Consider the following 18,068-nt stretch of genomic DNA (forward strand, 5'->3'; position numbering starts at 1 on the left):
TTAATATAATATTCACACAGAACTATAATTCCATTCATATTGTGTTGAGAAAGCGACAACCGTATTAATATGGTCATTTTTTCTTGGGCAGCACAGTGTCATTCTTAAAAGAAAAGAAAAGAAACTTAATTTCATATCACTGTCACATAGAACAATTATGTATACCCCAATATATAAAACATCCTCGGGATATATACCTTGACAGAAAAACAGCTAACTAATAAAATTTTATTAATACTGTTATTAATTCAGATATAAAAAACACAAGGGAGGCAACTGGCAACTTTGGAATTTCTTCCTAAGACTTTACTCAAGATAAGCTTTTTTTTTTTTTTTTTTTTTTTTTTTTTTTTTTTTTTTTTTTTTTTCTTGAAACTTCAAGGATTTACTCAACTATAGTTCCTGTCAAATTTAATATATTTTCTCAGTAATAAATTTCAAAATTTCACCCTGATGTGTGCATTTCTAGAAAGCCAACAGAACACCATCCTGTTCAAGTTCATTTCTCATTGCAGATGATAGATTTTTTTGATGAAGGAGAAAGAGACAGTGGAGAAGTCAGTCTCCACCTGTCATATTGTACTTGCTCAGTGAAATAGATTCTATGCCATTTCCAACAAGAGAGGTATTGAGACCCACATATTGCACCTCTCAGGAAGTTATGTAAAATCTGATTATTTAAATTTCAGAGTAATTTTTCTCAGCACTAAAAAAAAAAAAAATGTAAAAAATGGTTTTCAACACAAATACCACTTGTACTGCACTAGTGGTGTTGAGATAAATTTTTGTGACTTAAACTCTTTGAGCTGAATTCAGTATCATCTCATGTGTTATTGGGTTTAGCATATACTTGCCAGATCACATTCTCCTAGAGACAATCTAAAAAGATAACATCAGTTATAAAATGAGGCATTCAGCCCAGACAGAAAAGCAGCGAGTGAAGCAGACTTCATACCTATATAGCCAGTTATATGTATTTTCTGATGAAACAAACTTAGGGGGATTTTTAAGAACCTAAGTGGCTAGGTGGGGTTTTTAATGAGATCAAGGCAAATTTATTGTTCCTAGACTACACTTTTCCATCTCACCCTGGATCGATCAGAATGGATCTCAATACAACAAGGAAAATTTATCAGTAATGAAGTTTGACCATGAATGAAGTACTTGGTATCAGCTTTTAATCTCGCTTATGTGAATTTCCAAAATGGACAAAAACTTTTAATAATCTAGTAAACCTTACTGTTACCTGTCATGGTCTGTTAGAGAAGTTTTGTATTTATGTGAAGTTTTGTTGTTGGTGTTTTTAACTATTTTTTACTTAGGAATATTTATAGGTAGCAGCTACTGTATGTATGTAATGCAATGGAACAGCATGCTCTGAAAGTTTTCTAAACATTAAATGTTTGTCTGTTAGAGAGCTAGCTACATTTTTTGTCAATACTATGTGAGTCCTTACAGTGAAACCAATGTGAAGATATAGGAATTAAAGAAAGTAGAAAGTGACATCCATTAAAATTTCCATTATTTGATTTAGCTGAGTAAAATTTGACTAGTTCATACTTTTTCCCAGAAGAATCATTTCACACCTTGTGCTGTCTGCTAATTTTCTATTACTAGATTCTATTTCTATTACATGTAGACATGACAATGATCCAGCAATATGGAATCCTCTATTAAATACCATTTCTCAAGAGAAAATAAGTAATTAAAAATAAAAAAAGAATATAAAAATATTGATAGTGAGTTATAGTTAAATCTAGAATATCTAGTTCATTCTTTGATAACATCTGCCTGTTAAGTTTTTCTGTAGGGTTTCATTCTTTTTTTCTGTGTGTCTCTATTGAAAGCAGCATTACATTTAAAGGGAACACCATAAACTGTCTGATAAATGGCAGTTGTTTTAAGCCTTGAGGGGTTTATAGAGAGCAAGGATGAACATGAACATTATGTCAACATATCTTTATACCCGTATTAGCATAACCTTGACAATTCCCAGATTTGTCCTAGATAGGTAGCTGCAAGCCATTCTGATACATGTTTTAAGTCGAAAGAGAGACATACTATGAATAAGGGAAATTAACATAAAAATATTATTTTGAGTAAACTGATACTGTAACACGAAACCAGTACTAATCTGACTTATCCAGGAAAGACTGATTTATTTTTTATTTTTTTTATTTTTTATTTTTTTGGTAGGATTTCAGTCAGAAGAAAAATGCAGACTATTATTCAAATATATTTAGATGATTAAGTTTCCCACTCATATACCAAGTCAATCATTTTTCACAACTGGAAACAAATAATTTTTCTCCTGAGTGCAGCATCAGCACTGCTTTAGGCTCTGCCACTGCATTCATCCATCTTCAAAATTTTACATGTAACAGGTGGAAAAAAAGTCCAACACAGCTCTTAGAAAGAAAAATGACTATCTCATAAAATATAACTAGTTGGTCTACTTTAAGATAAGTGAATGATACGCACTCACAAGCTGACAGAATGTCTGTGTCATTGATGCATCATTCTATTTACTAAATCATACTTTAATTTCATCCATGTCTGCCACCATTGTTGTTTTTCAACCTCTACTGTGTCATTTACAGTTGATAATGAGTAATGAATTTTACCATTTCTGAAAATATACATTTTCTCCATGAATATTTAACAGATAAGGAAAGTACCCATGAGACACTTCTTTGAATGTAATACCAGCTGCCTCATTTAGCATTATAAAGTTAAATCTTCAATTTTTACATGTTTTGGTTTTTTTTTGCTTGTTTTTTCCCCCCAGGAATTTTACAGTTGTTAATTCAAAAATTATTGTTGTTACTATACGACCTGAACCTAAAACTACGGACTCTTTCCTAGAGATAGAACTGGCACATCTGTCTAATGTAAGTACAAAGACAATTTATATGATCTTCTAAGAGTGTGTATCAGGTCATATGAAAGAAAGGAGTAGGTTTGGTTTAAATATCAAAGAATAAAACCCAGTATAATTGCTAAAGTTAAAGAGTGAGTATATAGATTTCATGCAACTGTGTGTGCAAAGGAAAATTAATCATTGTTCTGTGTGTTTTTAGGTTTTCTTCTAAACAACAATTTCTGTAGAAAAATCTCCATTAATCGGTTTGATGGATAAAAAAAATTGAAAACTTACTATTGTTCTGCATACTTAATCTTTTGTTCCGCACAAATGCCATAGAGCTACATAGTGCTTTAGGCCTTTTCTTCTTTGCTTTCATTATTTTCTGCTGAAATGCCAGTTAGTATCTAACCTGTTGTAGCAGACTGAAAAATGTTCCCATTACACTTTACCTTGCTTCTCTTACAAATGCGTGCAATTTTTGTGCAATTACTTTTAATTCTGTAATATTTTCATCTAGTTTACTGTTTAAAATGCTTTAAATATGAAAAAGTCTAACTCCAAAGAAGAAATAGTAATAGTTACTCATTCTGCTTTGGCAGTTGCCTGTAGCCAGAGGGAGAATAAAATATGTATTTTGATGGAAATTTTTGTCACTTATATCAGGGAAAAGACCATTATGTAACGAAGTTGGTGGTAGTTTATGTGAAGGCATAGCAAATAAACTCTATTTATATCATTGAGAAAGTATTAGAATTTACTTTAAATAAAAACATAAAAAGGTAATCATAAGACACATAGTTACTAGAACTTTAGTAAATGGTATTGTTATGCAAAGGACTGTAAAGCTATGACAATTTTTTTTTCTGTTATGAATGGTTTCCCTAGGGATTACACAGTTATAAATCAGTTGCAGGCGTTTCCAGTGTTTCATTCAGTAACAGTTTTGGACTAATGTCTCTGGGCAAAGGTATGATGAATGTTCTTTGAACCCTAGATCTTCAGTTTACATTTTACTCCAGGTTAGAAAAAAACAACTGTTTTGGCCTCAGTGGTAATTGTGACTAACCAGAAAAGCTCCAATGCAGGGGACATAAGATTTTCTTCAGGAATAGTTAATAAGAACTACATGTGTATATTTAATTCATTTTTATGACTAAATAAGCCAAATTTTGTATATGTTATGATAGGAACTACAATAATAATAATAATAATAATAATAATAATAATAATAATAATAATAATAAAATCTAGGTTTTTTGACAATATTAGATTATTTCAGGTTTAAACATTCAAGAACATCAAGTGAAATTTACTGCAAGCTTAACTCAACGTCAAATGACAAATAAAAAAAGAGCATAAGCTGAACTGACAACGTACCTCTTCGCAAAATTACAAGTTAGGTGATGAGGAATTGTGGCAATTTTGTTTTCAGGGTTCTCTGCTGATGTTTAATTTTGAGATATTTTAGGGCGATAAGGTGGTGTTAGTTTTCTTTTATTCTGAATCCCTTTGAGTCAGTTATAGAGCAAGATTTTCCAAGTTTCAAAAGCAAGGAAATGAGATAAAACTCCATTATTACAAAAGATCAGTTTAGAGACTTTGATTGTCACCTTGTTTTGTAAACATTATGGTAAGTGAAAATTAATGAGAACTGAATAAGCACGTCTTGACAAAGCAAAAAGTCAGTAACATTGCCAACAGATAGAGATCAGAGCCAATTCTTTTGAACTTAGGCTCCACTTTTTTTTCCCTATAATTTGATCTAGAGAAACATCAGATGTTTGGAACAAATTCCCGGTTCTGAAGTGTACACAGTACATTTATGTAGAGTATCAGTCCATCTGGATGTAGTAGTTGAACAGGCAGTTACAATGGCAAAATTTTGGTCTACAGATTCTGGAAATGGAAACCAATATTATAATTTTAATGTCTTTAAATATTTGGTGATTTTTCTTTTCAAGACATAGTCTTGAAACGTATGTTGGATACAGAAAATTAAATAAAATTATTACTTATATATCCTTAGAGTTTGAGCATTATGTAATGTATCAATAGTTAATCACAATGTCAATTAAATTGGCTAATAATTGTGTGCCCCTGGTGGCGTACGGTGTTAGAACACCAGAGGGCCCGGGTTCGAATCCCCCCTGTGGCGCAAGTGGTAAACTGCCGCTCTGCTACACTAGAGGGCTCGAATCCCGGGAGTTGGACTCGATGATCTCTAAGGTCCCTTCCAACTCGCACGATACTATGATACTATGATGATGATAATTATTAAATAAAAAATTAAATACAGACATCTTTATTATTATTATTATTATTATCATTATTATTATTATTACTATTGTACTTACATGTTTTGTTTTTAGAATGGCTCATGTTTTTGTTCTTCTCAGACCTTTGTTCTTGAAATTATATTCATTATACAGAACAGTTCATTTTCAAATGGATTTAATGAATGATTTTTAAGCATCCTCTAGAGTTGCCTATCAATATATATAATATTCCCACATTTGTTAATTTACCTCCCCATTCGCTGATTGAATTAACTAGATAAAATATTATGGGGTATAAAATGGATAAATGCAGTCAATTAATAAGAGTTAATATCTTTAATTCAAAATAGGATTAAATTATTCATGTTTCCAAAATTTATTACTGTTGCTTCATCTTATAACAGAAGTAGCAGGTAGATTAATAGAAAGTGAGGATATGGAGGAAGCATAAATTGCAGGTTCATGTGCTATTTAGAATATAACCAATAAATTAAAATATAATAGTTGAAGATAGTGAAAATAGTATTTTCAATGTGTTATTTAGAGAAGAATCATGTTATCTAAATATGAATGTGATGATGTTATCTAAAGATAAATTTGATATTTCTCCAGTACACTGAGTGATAAGACTCTAAAGTAATCTTTTAAAATTTGTGCAACTCAGAAAAAAGCCTTGTTTGCTGCAGAGATAATAAGAACTCTCACCTTCTCTCCCTGAATTTTTCTCCAAGGACTTTAAAGTAGCAAGCCAGCAGTAGCGTAGGACATGAAATTTTCAATGAGACTGAAAACGCTAGCTACAAAGCACGGTTGGCATTGTACTGCATAGCTGTCAAAGTTGCCAATCACATCTTGAAGGTTCAGTTTTACATGCCAAGCAGAGTTACATATGCATGGACACTCACATACATATGTCTATTTTTGATATATCCAAGTCTTGTACTGAAGTGTTTAAATCAATACTGCAGCAGTCATAAACCTTAATGGACACAGGAGCTGCTTCCTTCACTTCAGCTAAGTAATCAACTGGCAAGAGCTGTGATGAATGACTGCTGCCCTAGCAGAAAGGTGTGGCTGTTAAAGGTAGCTCAATGACAGCAGTGTGAAAAGATGTTGCTGGAAGGCCAGGCCCAAAAGGAGTGTACAAAAGGGAATAACAGGTTCAGGGTAAAGAAGAAAGTAAGACAGTCTTCTCATGGTCGTTGCACTGCTTGAAGGATGCTTGAACAGGGTATCAAAAGAGAAATTGTTTTTCTATGTCTGGTTAAGCAAATTCTCATACAGAACCTTATTAAAGGACAGGAGTAATACTTATCATGCTGATTTTTTTTTTTTATTATTATTATTATTTTATTTTTTAAATTTTTTCTACTTGTACTATGGGACTAACTAGCATAAACTATATGATACCTGCTTTTGGGTCTCAGATGGGCAATGTCATGCTACAATTTAGTTATGAGTTCTTCTTAAAAGCTACTTACAGCTATGTCAGGTTGTAAGTAGAATTTCTTCACCAAGTCTTAGGATGCAAATTGCAAATTAATATAATTGATAAAAATATATATATATATTAGTTATGCATGATCAATCCATTTTTTTCTTAATTCTTATTCTTCCATATCACTTTTTATCATTATACATGATGGCTTTCAGCTAATGATCAAGACCTGGCCTCTGGATCTTCAAGTGCCCAGGGCTCTGAACACCAACCTCTTCCCTACTCCTTTGTATTATACTCCTTTGTATTATAGATACTTTGTATTATAAACATTCTTTATTTATGTTTGTATAGTGCTACATTTCTGTAAAGTACAATAAGTAAACATTGGTTTTAAATAGTTCTACTGCAATCATAAAATTCAATGCAGTCAGCAAAATCGTGAAGTAGAGGATCAAAATTTCTCTAAATACCTTTGGTGCACTCATCTTCAGAATGATCTTTTTTCGTCTTTCATGAAGAGTTGAATTGAAGAACTTCAAAAATTAACAAATTTTAAATTCATGGTTTTTTCTATAAATAAATTACATTTCAGAAAAAAAAAAATCAGTTTTCTGTGAAACTTTACTTTTTTTATACCAACACTGTTCATGAGAGAAGCAGACTAGCATTTGCATAAATAAATAGTGTATTCCACCTGTTTATTCATGTCTCTTGTGATTTTATTAGATACATTTTTTCTTTATGTCTGCATTTATTTACATAGTTCTGACTAGTGGGAATATCTGATGTTTGTGATGAACAGGAATACTGTTTTCCAGTTTTTAGCCAGTCATGTGTTTCTAAGTCATTTTCAGTTTTGATAAAGGAAGGTTTTCCAAGATTAAGGTTGAAGTGTAAATTTTAATTTTGTCTCAACTCTTCGTGAGTAATAATAAAGACAAATCAGTTACCTAAAACATTAAAACATTATCCAGAGTGTTATGATGTGTAATGAACTTAAATTCCCATACTGTTTGAAATCAACTCATATATCTGCTATTGACTTCAAAAAGATAGGAACTGGTATTCTGAAGTTCAAGAAAAAGATTTTTGAGCAAAAATCTCTAATACTCAAGTGACAAAAATACAAAAGAGTATTGAATGTGGAGTCCATACGCCCTATAAGCTGTGATCTATAGCTCTGCTTCTAAACACACCCAGAAATGTTCATTCAAGTTGTCTTCGAACAGATTAATTATCTCATATTTCAACTATACAGACACATAGAAAGTGGACAACTTTAAGCTTACCTTACCTAAAAGAGAATACAATGACACTCTGATGTTTTAAAGTGTTTTAAATATTCCAAAAGAAGTAACCTTTTGCAATTTTAGTGGCATCAATTCATCATAAAATAAAGGTGTTCTTACTGAAAGGGATCCGAATAAATGTTTAGGTCAAGCAAGATGTATTTCTTTGAATATCAGTAACTAATTTGTTTCTTCGTTTGCTTTTCAGGGTACATTGAATCCATATTGTGTGCTGTGGGACGATTCAAGAACGTAAGTGACAGATGTTTGTTTTTATGACTATGGCTGAAATATTTATAACGCCTAATAATATTTAAGTACACAGTCAGTGAAAGCGTTGGTGTGAGGACAGGTAAAATAATCCATTTGCAGAGTGGAAGTTCTGGGTTCTCCAGTCACATGGCTTCCTTTCCGTGGTTATGTAAATTGGGGTAACACAAAATCTCACCAGAAACAAATTACTCATGTAGAAATGTTTCAATTTGCCCTTTCAAGATTAAAATGAGGATGTCTGAGAGCTGTAGTTCTGTGATGCCGGTTGCTGAGCAACAGACGAGTGGGTAACTGATCAAACAGGTGTCTAAGGAAACCTCCCATTTCTGTTCCTGTACGGAGAAATATCATTTCCAATTGTGAATCCCACAGCAATCTTCATTTAAGTTGGTGCAAATGTTCAAATTTAATTTAATAAAATAATAGCTCTATACTAAATAGTGAAAGTTTGATAGCAGTTGTCTGCTACCTTTTAGTGTGTTTCTTCTGCAGCAAAACAGAAGATGGTTCTGTAAAGAGGTAAAATAGTAAAATTGGTGTGTTTTAGATAAAAATCTATGTTTACACAGTTTTAGTTTACTTCAGTAATGTTTCACAGTAAATCTCAACTAAAGTCAAGGTGAATTAAAGGCTAAATACAGATTAAATGTTTCCAAAAAGGATCCCTATGTGATTGCTGTAGCAATTTTTAAAAATATATGTATTTCGTGGTCAGGTGTATGATTTTTGTTTCATTTTTACAGACCCTTTTGCATTGTTAGAAGTTGTATGCCTGTGAATTTGTTAGTGCTTTTGTTCTTTAGTCTGAGTTCAAAATCAGTACACTGATGAATAACATGATAGTTTGAAATTTTTTATAAGACATCAAATATTCACAATAAGATATCTTCTATCAGCAAATTCTGCACAGATGTCATTATCATATCACATGTTTTACACATGTATTTGTGTTATTTTATAAGAATGCTCTAATCTGAGACAACAGCAAAAAAGATCATGTTAGCAGTGGGAGCAGTGGATTATTTTATTTTATTTTATTTTATTTTATTTATTTATTTTGAGACAGTAGTGGTTTTTTTTTTTTGTTGTTGTTGTTGTTTTTTTTGTTGTTTTTTTTTTTTTTTTTATATTCTGTAGCATTTTACTGATATTTACTCCAGAATGTGTCAGAATTTGTATTCTGGTACTGAGAAAGATCCATAATGCTGAATTTATCATTCATAAATCTCAAACAATGGAATATGTGACAGACTATGCAACTGGGTTCTTGGTGGTTTGTTTTGCTTTTATTTTTCCACTTCTTTCTAAAGCCTCAGGAACTAGACAGTCGTCTCAACAACAGACAACCAGATCTGATAGATTGATGTCCTCATCCATGTTGCAGATCCCACTGAGTTGTGCTGTGCTTGCATCCTTCCAAACTGGGTGATTTTTGCATAACCAGAGTTTGGCAAGCATTTTGGAAATAATCCAACAAACGTACTCTGCTTTTAGCTGAAGGTTCTTAACTGATCAGTAACTCTATGCTAATATTTTTTTAATTAAGTGCTTTTCAGCCAGCAGTATTCTCTAATGGTTTTTGCCACCTTTATAGCCATGTAATTATTTGCACGAACAGCAAGTTCATATTCAGTAAACAATAGTTTTCTCTACTGATCTTGTCAGCTTAAAACGTCTCCAACAGAAAGGGAAGCTTTGTTTATCTGCTTTTTGGGCATGCTTGGCAGTAGATTGACTACTAATTGGCAATTCCTTATAATCTATATCTAAAGTGAGTTCTGAGTGATACTGAGTGTTCTTCCTTTCAGCGTAGGAGAAAATATGTGGGATATTAGTAAGTGACAATTTGAGGAGAAAAAACTTATTTCCTTAGATCAAGTAAAAGAAAAAATCAATAAGGAATTGCACCTTTTCTGGTTTGCATTGCAAGGCATGAACGAGCTGTCAGGAAATGCTCATGATACAGTAATCCCAATCTGTCAAGAGAAAGAAAAGTGGATCGCGTTCTAGGGATGACTTTTCACAGATTCATAAGATCATGGAATATCTCAAGTGAGAAGGGATTCATAAGAATCATCAAGTCTAACTTTTGGCTTCACAAAGTATCATCAAAATCAATCATCATAAAAAATAAGACCATATTTCTGAGAGTGTTGTCCAGACTCTGAATAAGCTCAGTCTCAAGATCACTTGGTTGTATCTAAAAACAAAGTTTCTGTTTTCTTTTTTCTCCTTTTCCTCCTACCTCTTTAAAAAGGAAAAGAAGAAAGAGGGAGGCAGTGGTGAGTCCCAACCAGCAAAGAATCCACAGGATTCTTTATATAAACTAAGATTACTTGGCACCTTCAGGACCAGCCTTTCAGTTTTTTATTTATAGGAGTTCTCTGAGGAGCTTGAAACACAATTTTCAACCTCCTGGAAGCAACCCATACCTCATGATCTACAAGCTCAGGGCTGTGTGTGTTACTCGCAGCCTCTCCTGCTTGAACACTGCCATGCTACTTAAGGAAATATCCATGGTCTGAGGAGCCAAGTCCCAGCACCTTGATATTGAATTCTACTGTTCTGGTGTTAGTGAGCACACCCACACCTAAATCTTAGCCATATCACTATCATTGTTTGTTTGTGTGGGGTTTTTGTTTTTTTCCTTTCCTTGTTTTATTTCATGTAAGTCTGGACAAGGCTATGTAAACCCAGGGTCTGAAAGAATATGCATGGATACATTTCCATTTAAAAACAAATATCATTTAGTGTGGCAGTTTTGTAGGCTGTCTGAATAGTTTTTTTGAACTTAGTTGCATTCTCTAATATACGAATCTATGACTGTAACATATGAGGTCCAAGAAGACAAGAAAACTTGCTGGGGAAAGTTATTCCTTTGTCTTAGTGGATCCAGAATGTGGATGCATGACTCTGGCTGCAGAATTTATAGCACAGTAAGAAGCTGAATACTTGGTGACATTGTACTAACTATCACAAGTACCCCTTCAGTTCAACACTCAGTGAACACCACCGCCATGAGGTTGTGGAAGGTGTGGCGTACACAGAGATCACTGGAATGAGCAATCATCTTACATGGGAGTTTCAGCGATCACTGACTAGTGTGCAAAACAATGCAGCAGGTTTGTTCTTTTCGGAGCGTGCTAGACATAATGCAAGCACATGTGCTCTCTGCAGGAAAGTATCAGTTGTAGCCAATGCATGCCATAGCTGTTTGCGGTGTGACATGACATTTCACAGCACTAAGTAAAGAAAAGGCTTTTAGGATTCTCAGGCTCTTTTCTGCCAGTTGCTACAGAAGGATGTTATAACAGTATGACAGCCTTTTATTTGTCCATATGTGTACTCATAGCAGTTTGTGCCTGCTGAATATACAGTTGGCAGTAATACAATGCAATCTTAGTTTAGCATAAGTGGAAGGTCTGGTCTATATTTTTTTTCCTATTGCCATACAAATTTACACTTCTGCGTTAAGATATGTAAAACCATGAATACATACATATGAGAAATGAGAAAATGTATAAACTTACATAACTTTATTAATTCAGTCCATACTTATATTAAAATATTCTCCATTAAAAAGAGCATTTAAAATGTTTATTTATTTATTTTATTTTATTGTCTCCTAGAGCTTCTTATTCATTTTCCCCCATTTTTCCTGTTAGATTTGGCTACAATTGTGTAAAAATTGTGTGCAAAGGAATTCATTCAGTGCAGACATAGAAGTTTAATTGTGATATTCTCAGATTTGCTTGCAGGGTAGAATGTAGCTGTTATACAATGTAGTTTATACATATACCAACAAAAAAACTTTTGCATTTTGTTGCCTTATAATAAAATTGACAGGGAATGCAGGTCAACTTTTACTTTCTTTATTGCTGTTTCTAAACTACCACAATGAAGTGTTACACTTATTCTATGTTTGGCCTGGGCTTGCAAGCCTTTGAAAATATCATGGAATAATAGAATCTTTAAGACTGAAAAGAGGTCTTCTTTAAGACTGAAAAGAGGTCTAATATCATCTAGTCTGTCAGCCCATCACCACCATATTCATTAAGCCATGTCCCTAAGTGCCACATCTATGAGTTTCTTGAATTCTACGTGGAACAGTGACTCCGCCACCTTCCTGGGTAGCCTGCTCCAGTGCATTCCAACACTCTGAGATGATATTTTTTTTCATAGTAGCCAACATGAACTTCCCCTGGTCTTCAGGTCATTACCTCTCATGCTATTGCAAGTTACCTTGGAGATGGGATCAACCTCTCACTTGCTGCAGTTTCCTCTCAGGTAGCTGTAGAAAGCAATAAGATCTCTCCTAAGCCTCCTATTCTCCATACTAAATAACTCCAGTTCCCTGAGCCACTCCCCATAAGACCTATGCTCCAGAACTTTAACAAGGTTCATTGCTCTTCTTTGGACATGCTCCAGTTCCTCAGTGACTTTCTCGTACTTGAGGTGAGGCCTCACCACAGCTAAGTACAGGAGGACAATCACCTCCCTGCTCCTGCTGGCTACACTATTTCTTATACATGCCAGGATGCCATTGGCCTTTTTTACTATCTGGCTTATTTTCAGCCAGCTGTTGGCTACCACCCCCAGATCTTTTTCCCATGGACAGCTTTCCAGGCTCTTTGTACCAAGCCTGTAGCATTGAATGGGGTTGTGAACAAAGTGCAGGACCCTGCATGTTGTCTTGTTGAACCTTGTACAATTGGCCTCAGCCCATCAATCCAGATTCTTCTGTAGAGCTTTCCTACTTCCTGGCAATCAGTACTTCCTCCAGTTTTGGTGTAATCTGCAAACTTATTGAGGGTGTACTGAATCCCCTCAATCAGATCATCAATAAGAATAATGAACAGGGCCAGCCCAAATACTGACCCCTGGGGAGCACTGCTCATGTCCAATCACCATCTGGATATAACTTCATTCACCGCCATTCTCTGGGTCCAGTCCTTCAACAAGTTCTTTGCCCATTTCTGTTACCCAGCAAAGAGGACACCTGTCTAAGCCATAAGCTGCCAAAAGCAGTTATCTTTAAGATGACTGTATTGTCATAGTGCCACTGTTTTATTTTCCCTTCCTTTCCGGGGCCCCGGGAGGGGAGGGAGGAGAGGCCCTACGGGGCAGCTGCTCTGTCATGGATACAGGTAAATCTAGGTAACCTGTGACACTGTATGCAACTCAGGTCAAAATATCTGATGGTGGTAATCTAATAATTAGAGTACCATAAGTCAGAATTCACTTCTTGAGATATGAATAGTAGCCTCTCCTTACCTTATGCTGTTTTACAGTCACAGTGTTTTATTCACCAGGAAAGAAAATAAGGAAGAAATAAGCTTTTTATGTAATTACAATAGAAAACTAATGAAAGTAATTTGTGTAGGTATAGTATACCAGCTGAGGCTTTGATTATTTTATTAACTTCAGAAAATTTACTTTCTGTTCTAGCTTCTATGCTTTCATTTGTGAAATATAATGAAAGAGTTAATGATAATGAACTTACTCAAAGCACAAATGCATTCTGGAGAATTAACTTTTATAAAGAGCTAGATGTAGTGGGGTCCGTATAGTAGCACATTACATAGTCTTCTGTTTTTTGGTTTTTTTTAAGTCATGAATACAGAATTGAAAGATGCTGCAGAATCATATTCTTTGGAGATAACTTTCTCATTATAACTATATGGAATGAGAAGCCTGTTCCAAAATCCCTTGCAGACAACTAAAATGTTTTGACTGATTTGAATCAGATCAGATAAGGGGACAAGCCACATAAAACCTCTATCAAAACAAATTTAAATTTACAGACTGATAAGATTATTCTGTAATTCAGGAGTACTTAGCATTGAAATATGTAGATAACATATGATATAAAATGATGTGGTTTTATGTTGAAAAAGAATCAAACCAGATTTTTCTTTGCTTAAGTCACATAGAAAATGAATCATAATATACATGGGAGGAATTTATAATTTAGTTCTTTTTTTATAACACTGCTCTTCACTAACACCTACACTGGCATGAACATGCTTACATGACCTGCTGAGATTTATGGCAAGAAGAGGAAATTAAATTAATTCTTGATAATAAGTTCACTTTCTTTTTAATTTTTGCTGAGTGATTAATCAAACCCATTTGTTGAGAACTCAATTGCTATTTATTGCTTTTATGTAAATACAGATTCCCGGAAACTAAAAATAGTGTTTTCTTGCAATAGTCAGCAATTATGATTCTGAAATAGTAATAAAAAGAACCAGTGGTTGTATTTTCATAATCAATTTTAAATATTTAATTTAAAATTATCTTTGACAGATTTTAGAATATAATGAGGGAAGATCATTAAACAGTCTGAATAAAGTTGACAACAGCAAATAATTTGGTCATATTTTGGGTTTGTGTTTATGTTTCCATAAAAAGTCATGGATTCTACCAAGTCAAATAAAATGTTATCTTTGTTTTCCTTGGTAAAGGAAACAAGGAAGGCGGCATGATCTGCTGATCTATTATAGTGCTGGACTTCGACTGATTCTTGTAGGGGAAAACTGTTTAAAATCCAGTTCAGCTTTGAAAAGTACATAGGATGCTTAAAGCCGAGGCAGTTTCTCAACCTTTCACACACCGTGTAACTTAAATAGTGCATTATATGTAGATGTCAATGCAATTTACCACAAGGTTGGTATTGCACTCACTCATTCAAAGTTAGGGGGAAAAAGGAAACAGGACAAAGTTGTTAGTCTGAGGTCACCCAAAATCCCAGCAGAGTTCAATATCCAAACTCCCAAGCTTAACTGAGAAAGATCTCTAGCTATTCTCAAAACTGATTATCATTTTCCTACTGTGATGAAGGAAGGTTAGATACATTTTTATATATATTTATATTTTGTTGTTGTTTTTGTTTGTTTGTTTGTTTTGTTTTCATTTGTTATGATGAGAACAGGACTTCTGACAGTCCTAAAGAATTTATTTCTGTTTATCTGACAGAGGTAGTGCCAGAGAACTAAAGGTATTTGTATTATGCCATAGTTAAACAAATAAAAAATCTTCTCATCAACCCAAGAAGGTGAAAAATTAGGAAAATATTATGTATGCAAGTGAGAAAGAGCTGTGCAACTCTGTCATTCTCTCCTTTCCCTTTGAGAATAGCAGAAGAAATAATGTACATAAATTTCTGATAAGTAAATCATACTGTGTACGGTCTTCAACAGGTACATGCTCATTATTTTTAAATGTATTTACAGTCTGCACTACAAAGACGGAATTTCAGGTGGTATAAATACAAGTAATATGAAAAGGATAATAAAGGATATTTTCAACCATTTACAGATTGTGAAATTTCTTGTCTTTACTTCCAAAAGTATGCAGATAACTAATTGAAATGATAAATATTCTGATAACTAAAGAATCTTGGTTGTCTTTTTACAAGAACAGTGATTTCATGTCAAAATGATCTTAAAATAAACATTTGGAGTATATAGAGATATATTTTGTAATGCATCTAAGATGGTGTTCCCCCAAGTTGTTACTGTACTGTCAACTCTGAAATCGTATCTGACTGATAAAACTAAAATTCCATCACAAGAAAAAAGTCAAGCATACATCAAGTTAAGATCTGTGATATTTATCAAATGCTGTCACAAGTATATATCTTCCATGCTGTATCAGCATCTCACTGATACAGGTATCTGAATACATACTTAGGCCTTTGCCGTATCTCTGTGCCATATTTGATCAAGGTGAGCAGATTCAGTAAAAACTTCCTGGAGCAGTCACTAGAGGGAAGCAAAGACCTTCACGTGCCAATTCATGACGTCAGTCGTTGTCCTTAAGTCCTCACTGACAAAAATCTGGTCACTTCAATCTAGAATTTTGTGGATGGACTATTTAGTGGAAAGTCATGCATAGGGAGAAAAAAGAAAAAAGTTGAAATACATCTATGTGTGTGGTTGACTTTTATAGACTATTGTCATTACTGTTATTTTCATGAAATTTATTTTGAGAATTTGAGTACAGAGAAGAATCTCAGTGCAGTGCAAAATGTGTTTAAGCCCATGATTAATTAAGCCTTCATGTTTTGAAACACTCCAGTATTCACAAAGATGCACTGCAATATTTCTGGCATAGCAGGGGTACATTTTGTCATTGATGTGTGGCAAACCTACAAGAAAATATACCAGTTTCTTGAGATTTTTTTTTTTAATTCACCTTCCCTTAGTTATCTCTGCCTGCATTTGTGGCTGTAATGCTCTGAATTTCCTTCAATATCAACAGCTCTGTGTACACTGAGTAAAAGAATCAAGATATCAAGATGAAAAATCGTTAAATGGGCTGCTCATTCTACTTTCCATTTCTTCATGGAGAAATCATAGAGTGCATATGAACATCTTTGTCTTCTGTGTTGTGAGGGGTTATACTAAAGCTAGGTTTACCATATACTCTACTGCTACTGTATTTAATGCATCTCTGTCCTGATTACTGAGAGTACAAGTCACCACTCTCTCATACGGGCTGGGATTTTTGAAGTCCTTTAGAATACAAACAGTAGAGACCAACATTACATTTTCTGACAGTTGATTGAAGAAATATGGCTAATATGAACTGATTTTTTCCATAAAAGTGAAAGTCTCAGAAACAAAATTAAAATATTTAAAATAATGTTTTGTTTTTTAATCAGTTAAGGTTGTAAATATTTTTAAGATATTAAAGACATTAAACATAATACCACCTAATATGAATAAAATATGTAATGCGGTTGATGGCTAGACATTAATAAGAGTATTACAAATGTATGTCAGGATTTTTAAAAGGTTTACATGGAAGGAAATACACTGGATGAACAGTTAATGATTTCCAATGCTACTTGTTATCCTAATGATGTAATTTTTGGTGGTTATCCTCTCCTATGCATCTCCCAATTACTCTCTGGAAACAGTGCAAAATGTTTATTCTTTAAATTAAATAATTATCTTAGCATATAGAAAAAATAGGAATCAAAATGTCATCACATTGCTACCAGTTCAGTCTCTAACATAGCTATAGTCATCTACTATCAGATCCTTTGAGAATCTAGGCTTAAACAGCATGCTGGACTGAGAACTGAAAGCCAGATTTCCTCCAAAGTAATTGGCACAAATACAGGAGTTATTTTATAGACTCAGATGAAAAATAATTAAAGGATTGCATACTCTGATTTATGCAGCAATGCAGAACCAGAAAAACGGAATCACTCATAATGAATTTGGTTTGTTTGCAAAATTATCATGTAAGGAGTACAGTATTTTTACAAGACTTAAAATGATATTCTGTAGGATTATACTACATAAGTGCAATTTTGACTGTTATATATATATATATATATATATATACATATACATATATATCAGTGACTTTTTACAATTTTGACGGGCGCTTTCTTTGATATCTGTTCAATTTTGAAATTCCTTGCAAAAATAAGCTATGATTTTGCTACAATATTAAAATAGATTAACATGGAAAAATGACAAATATCAGATAATAACACACCAAAAAAGGAAATATTTCCTTAGAACAAAAGAAAATTCACATGAATGACCCCCACATTTACCAACGGAATATCATGCAGCTCACAAAGGCATTCTTAAAGAAGGGTTATAGTCAGTAGTATTCAGTAGATGGTTTAACGTCTTTTAAAGTAGATTATACTTAAGAAGTTCTAGGAAAAAGTTAACACTTTCTCTTCTTTTTCAATGCACATCACTCATTCTTCCCCTCTCTTCTCTCCTTTTTTCTTGTGTGTCAATAGGCAAGCATCCAATTGTTTCAGTACTTCGGTTGTTTGTGCACCCATACACACACACAGATACTTCATCATTACCTGAGCTGATTAAAACCTTTGACATAGAAAGTTTATAAAATGTTTTCACAACCCCCAACTGTACCAATGAATACAC

At 33.6% G+C, this 18,068-nt stretch overlaps 1 protein-coding gene across 8 annotated transcripts in view; it reads left to right on the forward strand.

Annotated features, from left to right (window-relative positions):
* Positions 1-18,068, forward strand: part of ADGRB3 (adhesion G protein-coupled receptor B3) — a 439,215-nt gene that overhangs the window by 253,275 nt on the left and 167,872 nt on the right. For all 8 annotated transcript variants that reach the window (XM_072331126.1, XM_072331131.1, XM_072331133.1 and 5 more), the window contains 2 exons: positions 2,789-2,891; positions 8,081-8,124. In XM_072331126.1, coding sequence (XP_072187227.1) covers positions 2,789-2,891; positions 8,081-8,124 — 147 coding nt within the window. The remainder of the gene's footprint in view (positions 1-2,788; positions 2,892-8,080; positions 8,125-18,068) is intronic.

Source organism: Excalfactoria chinensis, chromosome 3, assembly GCF_039878825.1.
Source record: "Excalfactoria chinensis isolate bCotChi1 chromosome 3, bCotChi1.hap2, whole genome shotgun sequence".
NCBI classification, from domain to species: Eukaryota; Metazoa; Chordata; class Aves; order Galliformes; family Phasianidae; genus Excalfactoria; species Excalfactoria chinensis.